At 35.8% G+C, this 14054-nt stretch overlaps 1 protein-coding gene and 1 non-coding gene across 3 annotated transcripts in view; one reads left to right on the top strand and one right to left on the bottom strand.

The window, feature by feature from the left end:
- The first annotated feature begins 522 nt into the window (after positions 1-522).
- trnae-uuc (transfer RNA glutamic acid (anticodon UUC)) lies at positions 523-594 on the top strand. Its single transcript has one exon. It is a non-coding gene; the product is annotated as a tRNA-Glu (tRNA).
- Positions 595-1226: 632 nt separating this feature from the next.
- pak1 (p21 protein (Cdc42/Rac)-activated kinase 1) overlaps positions 1227-14054 on the bottom strand; it is a 100796-nt gene continuing 87968 nt past the window's right edge. For both annotated transcript variants that reach the window (XM_030152237.1, XM_030152235.1), the window contains 5 exons: positions 11726-11843; positions 11546-11645; positions 8788-8984; positions 7247-7384; positions 1227-5026 (listed from right to left, as the gene is read on the bottom strand). In XM_030152237.1, coding sequence (XP_030008097.1) covers positions 4940-5026; positions 7247-7384; positions 8788-8984; positions 11546-11645; positions 11726-11843 — 640 coding nt within the window. In that variant the 3' untranslated portion in view covers positions 1227-4939. The remainder of the gene's footprint in view (positions 5027-7246; positions 7385-8787; positions 8985-11545; positions 11646-11725; positions 11844-14054) is intronic.

A 14054-nucleotide genomic window follows, 5' to 3' on the forward strand; every position in this document is an offset into this window, starting at 1 on the left:
CACATTTGTAATATTTCAAAAATTCATTAAAAATGAAAAAATCTAAATTTCTCCAAACTGTGAACAAACTTTGTAGACATTGTCCTGAGGAAGCTACATACATAATTTGAAATATATACGACTAGTAGTGTCGTCTGAGATGTTTGAAGAAATTGCTAACAAAGACAACGGCACTTTCACAATAGCTCATGGCCCATCGACTGGTGAGATAAAAATGATTAAACTAATGACATGTAGACCACTCAAAGGTAGAGATCAGCATAAATAAACAGATTAACCACAGTAATCCACTCAACAAAGCTGTTACTGTTCATACTTAGATCAATACATGCTTATTTTGAATAATATCAAATCAGAAATCTGCAGGTTAAAAGTGTAATTAAAGGAACAAATGAACTATTCTCACATGCATTTACAATTCCTATTGTCCTAAGTTATCAAAAATGTGCTTCACGTTCACTTGACATTTTAGGCAATAATATAAGGATTTGTTCTTTGTTCTTGGACTCAGACTCAGTGTGTTCCCATATGGTCTAGTGGTTAGGATTCCTGGTTTTCACCCAGGCGGCCCGGGTTCGACTCCCGGTATGGGAATCAATATTTAGGGAAAAAGGTGGCCTAGAAGACCGGAGAGGTGTCAGTTCTATTCCCCAGACAGGGGTAAACAGTTGGTTGATGTGCCCTTGACCAAGATATTAAACCATGCCAGACTTATTTTTTTTCTGTGCTCAAGGGCACATCGGTCAACAATTTTTGATGTGTGAAAATAACCACTCTTATCCTGAGTGATAATCAGCTGATACTGTTCTTTCCAGTCTGAATAACAGATCAACATGGACCAATCAAACCCAGAACAGGCAGCTTTTACAAAGAGAAATCATTGGTAATTTTCTGGTAATTATCTGGTAATTTTACAAAAACTGAAAAATGAAAAATCAGAAAATAAACTTGAGTACTCTCTATGATAAAAGTCTTACATTTATAAAAAGTAAAAATCTACAATATTTTTTTTTTTAAAAGTTAGCCCTTGAGCAAAGCACTAAACCTCACAGGTGCCTGACATCTACTTCTCCTTGACTTTTGATGTGCCAGAATCAACTTTATTGATAATAACAGCTCTAATCCTGAATAATAACCCTTTAGTGCCGTTCTATCCAGTCTGAACAGATCTGCATAAACCGATAAAACCCAGAACAGGCAGCTTTTTCACAGAGAAAACAGACGTGTTTTTCAGTTTTTGTACAGTTTTATTTTTTCTATCCTTCAGAAATAATCCAAATGATTTACAAACAGATAAATTATGGCTCTGATACATCAGGGAGTCAAGACTTCATGTGTTGTGTTGCATCCTAGACTGAACCTGAACCAGAACCAGCTCAAACTGAACCCAGTCCCCATCACTGATCCGATTGCTCCTGGTCTGTTAATGAGTCGCATTTGGAATTCCTTCCCCCAAATTTACAGATTAACACTATTAATCCCCAAGAGGAAATTCACTATTGTAGCATCAAATATTTGTACCATCATGTCGACTGAAGCATCGGTCATGTTTACGGACCTAAACCTTTAGTCTGTCTTTAATTAACCCTTTAAGCGCCAAAGTTGCAATACTGTGACAAGCAACACACCTGAATGAAACAGACCATAATAACTCCAGATAGTTTCCAAATCTTGTTTCCACCTCCCACCAATAGATGGTGGTTGTGTGCCGCTTCAATCCTAACAGCATTTCAGGGCATGTTTCTATTCAAAGTGAAAAAGAAAATCCAGTTTAAAGGCCTGACTAATTTAGTAAGTAAGTAAAGTTGGTTTAGTTTTAGTTTGGATAGATAAGGACAGATTTTGGCTAAAAAGCTACTAAAACTTACTGCATTTTACTTCCAACTAATGTCTAAGTTAATTTATTGTAAGAATAAAATGATAAAAAAAAAAAAAACCACACAGAAAACTTCCACATAAATATGTTCAAAGTTCAATTTTACTGAAAGTTACACAATCCAATATGGCCGCCGCTCTGTCATGTCACAATATGCAAATACAATGAGAAAATTTACTCTCATTACAAACTTTTGGCAATTCCCATGTTTTTTCCTCAATTACAGATAAATTTATCTCTAAACACTTCCAAGATACAGCTTTTTGAAATCTTGATATTAAAATTGAATTTTTTTTAAAACAACTCTGGCGCCTAAAGGGCTAATGCTAATAGCTAACCAATTAGCTTGTTAAATAATGTAATGCTACTAAAGATCATACCAGAATTAAAAAAACACATCATTTGTGTCATAAAACAGACCAAGACTGTTGAGTATAGAGGTGATTTTGATTGTAAATGTTCCTTTTCTAGAACTAACACAGTCTCCGTGCATGGTAAAGACACTGTTTATTACTTTGTTATAACTTTTAAAATTATTATTAACCGTTTATTAGTGAATCTTGAGGGATTTATTGAACCCGTTTTGTTCATTTGGGAATTGGCTCCACAACAAGTACATGTTTATGCTTTTTTTGTCCCAGTACTGATGGGAGTTTATCGAGAATAAAAGCTAAATTCGTACTTTTCAGACCAGTTCTGTCAATACTGTCAGTTCAGACCAGGACACAAACACAACAGCAGCAGTTCCAGACAGTAAACTTTTGTTTTAAACACTGTCACTGTTCACTCTGATGTTGTTCATACAGATGATGACTTAATGAGATCTTTTCGTTCCCGGTGTTTCGCTGCTGAAATCATCTTGAAACAGTTTAAGGCCAGAGGTACGTTGACATGATGTAAAAAAATATCTTAAAAATAAGATCAAAACCAAGTGGTGGGAGTTGAACAGATGTTCTGGAAATGTCAGGACAGTATTTACAACCTTGGCTGTTGAGAGAAACTGATTTTTGTCACGCAGCTTTGAGAAAAAAACCCCAAAAACATCCATAATCCAAAACATGTATCTGAATCGACGGAGAAAACAGAAGTTATGATTTTCTGAATTAAAAAAAAACAACAAAAAAAACCAGACAAAATAAGTTCATAAATGAAGGCTTTTTTTTCTTCAGTTTGTTTTTCTTTGCACGTAAAATATACACCTTATGTTCAGAGGGTTGTGGGATCCGACATCCTCCAGGCAGAAACAAAAACAAAAAAACGCTACGTCGTTTCATTGTAGCGTTTCATTGCGTCATCCTTCTGAAAATAGGATTGGGGTAAGATCTTTCCTATCGTACACAAACGTCCTTCATGTATCGTCACATCTCCGTATTATTATTACAGCTGTTTTGTTGTCTATCGTAAACGTACCGTATAAAAAAGGTTGTTGACATGCACATTCTCTCCCTCACAGTCTCAGCGTCGAGCTGCAGACGGTGACGTTTCAGAGCTGCCGATGGCGTGAGTTCGGACGCCGCCGGAAAGTCGTTTTATCATCACATCAACACTAATAACTTCTACTGGGTCTTTACATATGATTCAGATGTAGTTATGAAGCATTTCCTGTCACAACACTACAGATGACTGTGACTTTAATCTATGAGAAGGGAAATTTGTATATTAATATTTTATGAGATTAAAGTAATACAGTTACAGGAAGAACAACCTGAATTTGATTAGAGAATATCAGTGTCTTTTTGCTATTTTTTTTCATCGCTATCAAAGATTAAATTTGTAAATGCACGTAACGAAAACTCAGAATGAAAATGTAAAATTCTATGAGGAAAACTGCAATGTTCAATGAGATGAAAGTTGAAAATTTATGAGGTCTGGTTTTAATCTCAGATTTTGAGGTTAATAATGAAAATTCAGAATTTATTCCCAATATTTTACCCACGTTCTCTGTTTGTTTTCATTTTAAAACTACAATCGCCTTCATACATTTTTGCATGAAAGAGACATTTTGCAGAAAAAAGAAAAACTTCTCATTCTTGTTTCATTTATTTTACATTAAGCTAAAAAGAGGTGTTATTATTAAAGCTGTAATTATTTTCTTACTCTCATCATGTTCTGTATTTATATTATTATTACTTGGGAATATATTGGTGCGATTAACCCATAATTCAACAGTCGTACCTGTGATATTAGCAGCATTTAATGAAATACCATCTCTCAGCATGGTGATAAAACCAAATTAAAAATATAAAGCACATAGTGTCCAAACTCAATCCATCAGCAGCTCTGAAAACACCAGTGTTTCCTCTTCATAATTAATATTAATATTTTCTAACTCACAGCTCACACTGCAGACAGGACAAAGTACCAAACCTAACCGCTCTGTGTCAAAAATACTACAGATCCAACGCTACAATCAACATAACCCCACCCCCACAACGACAAAAATAAAGCATGTACACAGTCACACAGAGGTTAGTCTTAGAAAAAAAAAAACAAATGAAATGCACTTTTTATAGAAAACAATGATAAAAGCCCAAAGACATGTGACAGGAAGCGAGGACCGGAGCGCTGCTGGTTCGCCGTTGAGGTCCGGGGGCGTTTACATTTAAGGAAGAGGAGAAAACCAATCAAAAGCAAACTCCCATGAGTCTTTGGGCTCTAAAAAACACTCGCTCTCTCGTACAACCGGCTGTTCGTACCGACCGAGGGGGCGGAGCCGACGTCACGTGATGACGTAATTCGGTTAAACCCCCATTTTCCCTCTCCGAGTCCAACGGCGGTGGAAAAAGAATCCATCTCCCTGTGGGGGTTTGGAGAAGGGGGCGGGATTAAGAGGAGGAGGAGGGGGCGGGGTCAAAGGGCGGAGTCAGTGAAGGTTAGAAGAGGAGGAAGGAATGAACAGGGAGGAAAAGGGTGATGTTTGGAAATCCAGCCTCTGACCTCCTTAACTGGAGACGGAGGAACAGATAGAGAGGAGGAAGAGAAGAAGTAGAGGAGGAAGAGGAGGAGGAAGAGAAGGAGGAAGCAGACAGAGAGAGGGAGGATCAGAACAGAAGGAGTACAAGGCTAGCGGTTGTTCTTGGCGGCCTCCTTGGCAGCGATAATAAGAGGAGTGAGACTGGAAAGAGGTTTGGCCATCTTCAGAAACTGATGCTGAGGAAGAGGAAGAAGATGAAGAAGAAGAAGAAGAAGAAAAGATGATGAAGAAGAAGAAAGGAGAGTGGAAGAAGTCGAAGAAGAAGAAAAAAGTAGAAGAAAAAAGAAGTAGAAGGAGGAGGAAGGAAGGAAACAAAAAGGGAAGGAGTCAGGGAAAAAGGGAGGGAAGGACAAGAAACAGAAAATAGTCAATAAAACAGGAGATAAATAATCCAGGTTCACCTGAACCTACACTAAGATGTAAAATCTACAACAACACTTTCTTTTTTGTTTATAAAATCAAATCAAGTTTTATTTATATAGTGCCAAATCATAACAAAAGTTATCTCATGACACTTCACATATCGAGTTGGTTGAAACGAGACTCTAAGCCAATTTACAGAAACCCAACAGAATCCTCCAGGAGCAAACACTTGTGACTGGTGACAGTGGTGAGGAAAAACTTCCCTTTAACAGGCAGAAACCTCAAGCAGACCCAGACTCCTGGAGGATGGCAAAAGATGGATGAAAGGTACAATCTGTAAGGTTACGGTCGTTTTGTGTCTGTCTCGGTCCAGGTTTCCAGACTCTGAAACCTGCTCCAGACCCAACAGATGGGCTTTGGTCTGGATCAAACTGAACCAGGATCCAGTTCATTTACAGTGTGAAACCACTTTAATAAACTCTATAATTCAAACTTTTATTTTCTAATATTTCAATCTTCTACTGTATAAGCCTTTTTTTATTTTCCTCCTTTTATGATTTAAAGCTTAATGAACCATTTTTAGGTGGAAGTCAGCACCAAAACACAAAAGAACACGAAAAACAAATAAAAGACGTTAAAAAAAGCTGAATTAACAACATGGTGATATCGTACTCATATATGACATGTACAGGGGTTGGACAAAATAATGGAAACACCTTCACCTCAAGATGATAATGCCCCAATCCATACAGCTAGAATTGTTAAAGAATGGCATGAGGAACATTCTAATGAAGTTGAGCATCTCGTATGGCCGGCACAGTCCCCAGACCTCAACATTATTGAGCATTTATGGTCAGTTTTAGAGATTCAAGTAAGACGTCGATTTCCACCGCCATCATCTCTAAAAGAGTTGGAGGGTATTCTAACTGAAGAATGGCTTAAAATTCCTTTGGAAACAATTCACAAGTTGTATGAATCAATACCTCGGAGAATTGAGGCTGTAATTGCCGCAAAAGGCGGACCTACACCATATTAAATTATATTTTGTTGATTTTTTAAGGTGTTTCCATTATTTTGTCCAACCCCTTGTAGATGATGAACATGAGTACATGAGGGCTGGACAACACATTGAATTCATTTAATCCACTTAATCATTTTTAACAGTCATTTCCTGTTAGTTTGTTACTGTATGAGTTTGGTGTTTTCATCGGTGGGACGGTAATCCAGTTTCCATGAGAATGATGTTTCCACTCGGCTTAGTTCAGTTTTTAGGAACACGTCAACTCTGCCCTAAATATTGTAACTGATGCACTGGAGCCTGAAGAAAGTTGTATGTTTTCGCAACAACAACAAAAAAAGAATCTAAATGAACTGGAATCACTTTGCAGAGATAAGAATATTATCCCCTCAACTATGATAAAGTCCAGTTTGCCATATAAATTTACTGTAGATGACCATTTTTAAGGTTTTAATGTATAAACACAAGTTCCAGCTTTAATCCCAGTGAACTCAGGTCCAAGTCTACGTCCATTAAACCAGTTGTTTTTCCTTCTTTGAAGCGGGGGATGTTCTACACTTTCATCTCTCACATCTTAGTCATCGTCAGTTACACAACTGTCTGATCCACCTCCACACTGTCCCTGAGTCTGACAGAAGACGACACAAGTCAAACACCACGACTGATGTCACATCAGTAAATGAGTGAGAGATGACGTTCAACACATGGACTCATCAGAACCAGGACTATATCGAGTGGGTTGGTCTCAAATGAAAGTCACCTTTTCATACCTTAATGCTGCGTTTTGAGATCTTTCTTGGTTTTTTTCTTTGTGTTTGGTGTGATATTGTTCTCAGTGCTTTGTTTTGAGTTCTTTGAAACATGTTTTTGCTGTTTTTGAAATAAGTTAAATAGAAAAACATTCACTTATTCATCTGTAGAGAGATTAAATATTGCTAACATGCTGGTCCACACCATGTTAGGGTTAAGGTGTCATCAGTAATATTTTACACTCATGGTGTTGTTTGTGTTGTACCTGCAGCAGTTCTTTAGCAGACCCTCTCTTCTCCACATCCATCTCCAGACATCGGTTCAGGAAGTCTCGAAATATCGTGGACAGTTTCTCTGGGTTCTGGAGCTCTGGCGTTCCATTGGTTGCTATGAGATACAGCGCCTAATAACACATCAAACGTATAGGTCAGTCAACATCCCCTCAAGTAACACTATACTATATGGACAAAAGTATGTGGACATGTTGAATTCAGGTGTTTCTTTTCTAACAGGGGTCTGGGATACAAAACAATAATAACAAATGTCATAATATAGTTTTGTATTGGGATAAATATCATTGTATTGGTTAGTTTGGTTTAAATTGTTGTTTGCTTCTGAAATGCCTCAGATGGTTTTTATCAACTTTCTCTCAACACTGATTTTGGTTTTTTTTATCCATTGCTACAATTTTAAATGTTCTACCACTAAATTTCTAAAATATTTTTCCACAACTACCATAACTAACCATCTACTTTGTTCACATCTGACGTAGAAAGAAAGATCTCCCATTGAACTTTAAGGAAATATTGGTGTTTTTTATCTCAAATCAGTAATTACAGGACATCTTACAGCTGTAGACATGATATGTCCCAATATTTTTTTCCATCTCATTTATAAACATCCTTAAAGTTTAGTTATCAGAAGAGTAGAAAATTAGTATTTACCCTCAAGAGCATGACAAATATTTAGGTAGAACATTTAAAATAATGAGAAATTACATAATATAGTTTTATATTGGGACAAATATCATTACATTGGTTAGTTTGGTTTAAATGATCTTTGTTTCCAAAATGCCTCAGAGATGGATTTTACTTCATTTCTCTTAACATTGATTATTATGTTATGTTATCCATAACTATGATTTTAAATGTTCAACCTCTAAATTTCTAACATTTTTTAATGCTCTGAATGTAAATAATAATTTTCTACCACAACTAACCATCTACTTTCCTCACATCTCACTGAGGAAGAAAAATGTCCCATTAAACTTTAAGGAAATATTGATGTTTTATCTCAAATCCTCATGAACAGGACATCTTACAGCTATAGACATGATGTGTCCCAATATTTTTGTCCATATAGTTTATAAACATCAATATTTTCTTAAAGTTTAGTTAATAGAAGAGTAGAAAATTATTATTTACAGTGAAAGTAAAAAATTTTTTTTTTGAAATTTAGAGGTACAACATTTAAAATCATAGTCATGGATAAGAAAAAAAATCAATGTTGAGTCAAATTAAGTAAAAACCATCTCTGTAAATTATTGTAAATAATCACAACTAACCATCACCTTTCTTCACATCTCACTGAGGAAGAAAAATCTCCCATAAAACTTCAAGGAAATATGGATGTTTTTATCTCAATCATCATGAACAGGATATCTTACAGATCTTATATCTTACAGTCTACAGCTGTAGACATGATGTGTCCCAATATATTTGTCCATATAGTGTACTTAAACTGTGGTGAAAGTGTTATGCTGCCTCCTAGTGGTCAGATCTATAATGATAGGTACAGTAAACTGACCCTGAGTGGGTTTTCGTTCAGGTACGGGGGCTCGCCTTCCACCATCTCTATGGCCATGATACCCAGGGACCAGATGTCCACTTTGGGGCCGTATGCTTTACGCGTCACCACCTCTGGTGCCATCCAGTACGGCGTCCCCACCATGGTGCTGCGTTTACTCTGTTCCGGAGTGATCTGAGCGCAAAACCCAAAGTCAGCTGGAAGAAACACAGACGATGAGACGTTAGAATCAAAGAAAAAACTCCCTCTGCGGTAAAAGTCAGACACACTTAAACATCAACCTAATGCATTCATCAATCTGTGCAGGTTTGAATTTTACATCAAATTATGATCGACCACCTCTGGACGTGGAATAACAACGCAATGAACATACTCTGCATGAATAACAATGAGTCTGAGGTGGTTTCTCCTCCTGCATACTACTCACTGACCTTCTTTTATGACACTGAAGAATCCACAGCCTTCATTAACCCTTAAAGATCTACAACAGTGACATCTTTTAAATCACTTCTTAAAACACATTTTTATAGACTCGCTTTTATGCGATGTCTGTCCCTTTTTAACTTTTAATTTTAATTTTTAAATTTGATCCTGTTTGACTATTAATTTGTTCATACATCTCTTAAATTGTGTTGCTTCTGTTTTAGTGTTTTTACTTGCTTCGCATATCCTGCTGTTGTGCCCTCTGTCAAAGCACTTTGTAAACTTTGTTTTTAGAGGTGCTATACAAATAAAGTTATTATTATTATTATTATTATTATTATTATTATTATAACTGCTTTGGTGGTGACTTCCACATGAATTTGTCTCTACATTTAACCTTAATTTATTGCGATTTATCATAACATCATCCTTTGCATTTTGTGTTTTCCAATGGAAAGCAAATCATTTCCTGTTTAATTCACTGATCATGTAGATGTTCATGAAATCTCAGAATAAATTCAAAGGGTATTATATCAGAACAGAGAAAACTGAAGAAACAGTGACTTAAAACCAATAAAAAAAAACATAAAAACAAGTGTTTCCATCCACTGTCATTGATCCAACTCCATGGGTTTTACTGGTGAATCAACTGTTTGTATGGCCACTTCTATATTTAACCTTTCATAAGTGTTTTATTTTGCATTTATCCTAATATTATCCTTTGCATTTTACATTTTTCAGTGTAAATCATGTATTTTCCTATATTTGATTCACTGATTGTGTAGATGTTCATAAAAGCTCAGAGTAAATTCAAAGGTTATTATATCAAAACAGAGAAAAAATGTAGAAAACATCACTGAATTGGACCGTTTGGAGGGCTGGTTTTGGCTCATGGACCTTAAGTTTCACAACCCTGACGTAGATGTTTATAAAACAGTTTGTAAATCAGAGTAAATTCAAAGACTATTATATCAAAAACAGAGAAAACTGAAGAAAAAGTGACTTCTTCTGTCAAATATATCATCAGCTGAACATAAAAACATGATCTCCATCCACAGTCATTGATCCAACTCCATGGGTTTTACTGGTGAATCAATGTTGTAGAAGATGACAGTGTTTCCATGGTAACTACTGAGCCTCTGAACATCCAAATGGGTCATATCTGATGACCATGAAAAGATGACAAAGTGTGTTTTACACCATTTATTTACATCTATTGATTGGATTAGTGGATCAACAGGTATTAAACATTTTAAATTACTAGATGCTTTTGGTCGCTTGGCGGTTCATGTAACCAGGTCCAGCCTGTATTTGACATAAAACATCCAAAATGCTTCAGATTCGAGGTTAAAAACTGCAATTTCAAGCGTTTTTATTAATGTTATATCTATTTAAATCTCATCAGAATAGTATGTCCTTGTTGAGTATATAATATTGCACATATTTTTTAAGTTTAGTGTGAATATTGTGCTGTACTTTCACTCAATGGTTGGATGAGTGTAGGTAAACATAGGTTGGAGCTCCCCCTGCTGGTCAGTATGAACTACAACATCCATCCTCCAGTGGTTCTACAGTGAAGAACATTAGAGCAGGGGTGTCCAGTTCATAGTAGTTCACATTCCACATTTAGCCCAATATGACAAGAAGTGGGTGAAACCAGTAAAATAACAACATTATAACCTATAAATAATGACAACTCCAAACTTTTCTCCTTTTTTTGAGTTGAAAAAAGTAACATTACATGAAGAAAATCTTTATATTCCAAACTATCCTTTAAAAAATGTGAATAACATGAAGAACCATGAACAAACTGAAACTGATTAAGAAAAATAAGTGCAATTTTAACAATATTATGCCTTAGCTTGTCATTTACACATGTGCATTACAACTTACAGACCACAGTCGATCTACAAATACAAAAAAAAATTTGTAACAGGCAGAATATTAATAAAATTACACTTATCTTTATTAAGACATTTCAGGTTGTTCATATTTGTTCACGTTACTCACATTTTTTGAGAAAGGATAGTTTGTGAATATAAATATTTTCATGTAATTATCCCTTTTTTTTTTTACATTTAAAGAGATAACTTTGGAATTGTCTTTATAGGTTCTTATGATAGTATCGTACTGATTTGAGCCACTTGAGATCGAATTGGGCTGAATGTGGAACCTGAACTAAAATGTTAATATCTTCAGTGTAATTTTTGTATTTCATAAATTCATCCCACCGGCCAGATCTGAGCCTTTGGTGGGCCGGTTTTGACCCGCGGGCCACATGTTTGACACCCCTGCATTAGAGGATGACAGACACAGGAAGTAAATGAAAACTGACTGAGTTTGACGGATCCGTCCATTCCCAGCAGGATGTTGTCGCTCTTGATGTCTCGATGGATGACCTGGTTCGAGTGCAGAAACTCCAGCGCCTGCAGACACTGAGGAACAAAAGGATGGAGGTGATGTTAGAAAATACAGTTTAGTTTCTATCAATAAAAGGCCTAAAAGTGTTTCTTACCTCTCTGCACACGGCAGCGATCTGGGCCTCGTCCATACAGGTTTCTGTGACAACGTCAGTCAGCGAACCTCCTGCCAGGTACTCCATCACCACCCACAGCTCGTCTCCCACCAGGTAACTATGGCAACGAGGCATTTACATCAAAACTATACACTGGATTTTACTAAAACAAGGAAATTTATCTGACATGAGACATCAGAATTCATATATTATCTGACTTTTTTATTTTATTTATTTTGCTTTAGTAAGGATTGCATTTGTTATTTTCTGTTTTTTTTTTTAAAAAACACTTTCTTTTTATCGTTTCTTTTTTAAGATCATGTAGCAGATATGGACATACAGAAGGAAGACAAAAAAATAAAGAAATACAAATCTCAGAAGAAAAAGAACATAGCGGATTGCCATGTCTCTACAGTTTGCTCCAGTGTTATCAATAAGATCGTCCTTATCCTGTCATTGTATAAACAGACCATTTCTCTCACTTTTCTCAACATTGTTCTTCTTCAATCTATCTTATGGGTCCACAGTTTCATTAGATATATCACACTCACAATTTTTTGCCAGTCATGCTGTGTTGGTGGATTTGCTTTGTACTATTTTCTTGCTATTGTTTTCTTCCAGGCTGCTAACAAAATTTTCAGCAAATATTTGTCCTCTTGTATTTGTTATTTTCTTAGCAGTATGTATTTTTACTCTCAGTTCTTAGGTCTTCTGGTATTTTGCATTTCTCATTCAGTCTATGGCAGAGTTCATCCTTTTTCCTCTAACACTTGAATATATGTGGTTTTTGGACTGACTAAAGAACAAATCTGTACGTTTCAGACTATTTTTCCTGTTTGTGGGGAAATACAGTTTAAAATGGCAGAACTGCAGCACTATCTGGTGTCATTAGTCAGAAATGTACAGCAGATTCAGCTGTTTGCCTTAGTTTAATCTGCATATTCCATCTATACTATTGCATTTTAATCTATATAAAGATATATTTCACAGATATATATATATATATATATATATATATATATATATATATATATATATATATATATCTTTATATGGGTCAAAACACAGTAATGTCCCATCAGAGAGCAAACTTTAATTGATTACCATTCCAACACTTATTTCAATATAAAGTAGCTCCTTGTTTTGGATAATCCCTTATGGTCCAAATAAAGCAAAAATTAATTTAAAAATAAAAATGTAAGACATTTAACAACACTAATCTGTCAAATTGTCTCTAAAATATCCCGTCACAGAGATTTTGAATGCCGTGTTTTGACCCATATATATTTTTTCACTGTGTAGTTGAAATGTGTTGGTGATTACATTCCTGTTACACTACTTAACTTTTAAGATTGATTATTGATTCTTTGCGACTGTATTTTTTATTCTGTATTCTTGTTTCTTTCTCTGACTCTGATTTAGTTTTGGAACTTCCACACTAATATTTTTAATTCTACTTTGGTTCCGTTTCTAATTTCCGTGGTGAGTTGTGATGTCTTAGTGCACTTTTTTCTATATATTTCAGCCACGTGGAAACAACAGAAAACTGCCAAATATTGACAACATTTGAAAAATAAGGATGAAGTGAAAGCAGAGGAAAGAAGGATTATCGTCTTCTCAGATCAGAGATTAAAGGTCAAGATACCATTAAGAGATTTCTTGTTTTTTTTCCAGCTCAGTTTCAAAGCTCTAGGGCCCATTATGTGCATTTGACATTTAACTCTGAGCTACAAATACAATAAAATGACAGAAAGCCATCGATGACGTATTGACACAGTGTTCAACAGCCTGTTAACGCTGAACTCACACAGTAAATCAGTGACACACAAAATGTTGTTTCCACAGAGATGACAGCGTTTTCAACAGTCATGTACGTGCCCGTCATTGTCTCAGAGGGCTGATAAGTTACTACGGTAACGACACCCCCCATTCCCACTGTGTACTGGCCAACAGGTTGTCATGGTAACAACAGCTGACCTTCCAGACTCTTTCATGTATGTCATTATCTGTTTCATGTGTAAAACTTTTCCATCTGTTGCTCATATAAGACCAACTGATTCCAAAAAAATTAAAAAAAAAAAAATAGAACCAATGTCCCTGTATCTCACCGGTATGTTTTATCAAGAATCAATAACAAGTTGAGTTTGTGAGGTCGTCAGGTTCTATGTTAGAGTTCTGTGGTGTTGATGCAGGAGATCAATCTCCCAATAGAAGTGGGTGGTATTTTCACTGGAGGAGAACTCAACTAATTAAATTAAAGTCCATATATGACTTCTATCAGTGACCAGTCAGAACTATACTGATATCTCTAAGCATTTCAAGTCATCAA

The sequence above is a fragment of the Sphaeramia orbicularis genome, chromosome 13 (assembly GCF_902148855.1).
Source record: "Sphaeramia orbicularis chromosome 13, fSphaOr1.1, whole genome shotgun sequence".
In the NCBI taxonomy this organism is placed as follows: domain Eukaryota; kingdom Metazoa; phylum Chordata; class Actinopteri; order Kurtiformes; family Apogonidae; genus Sphaeramia; species Sphaeramia orbicularis.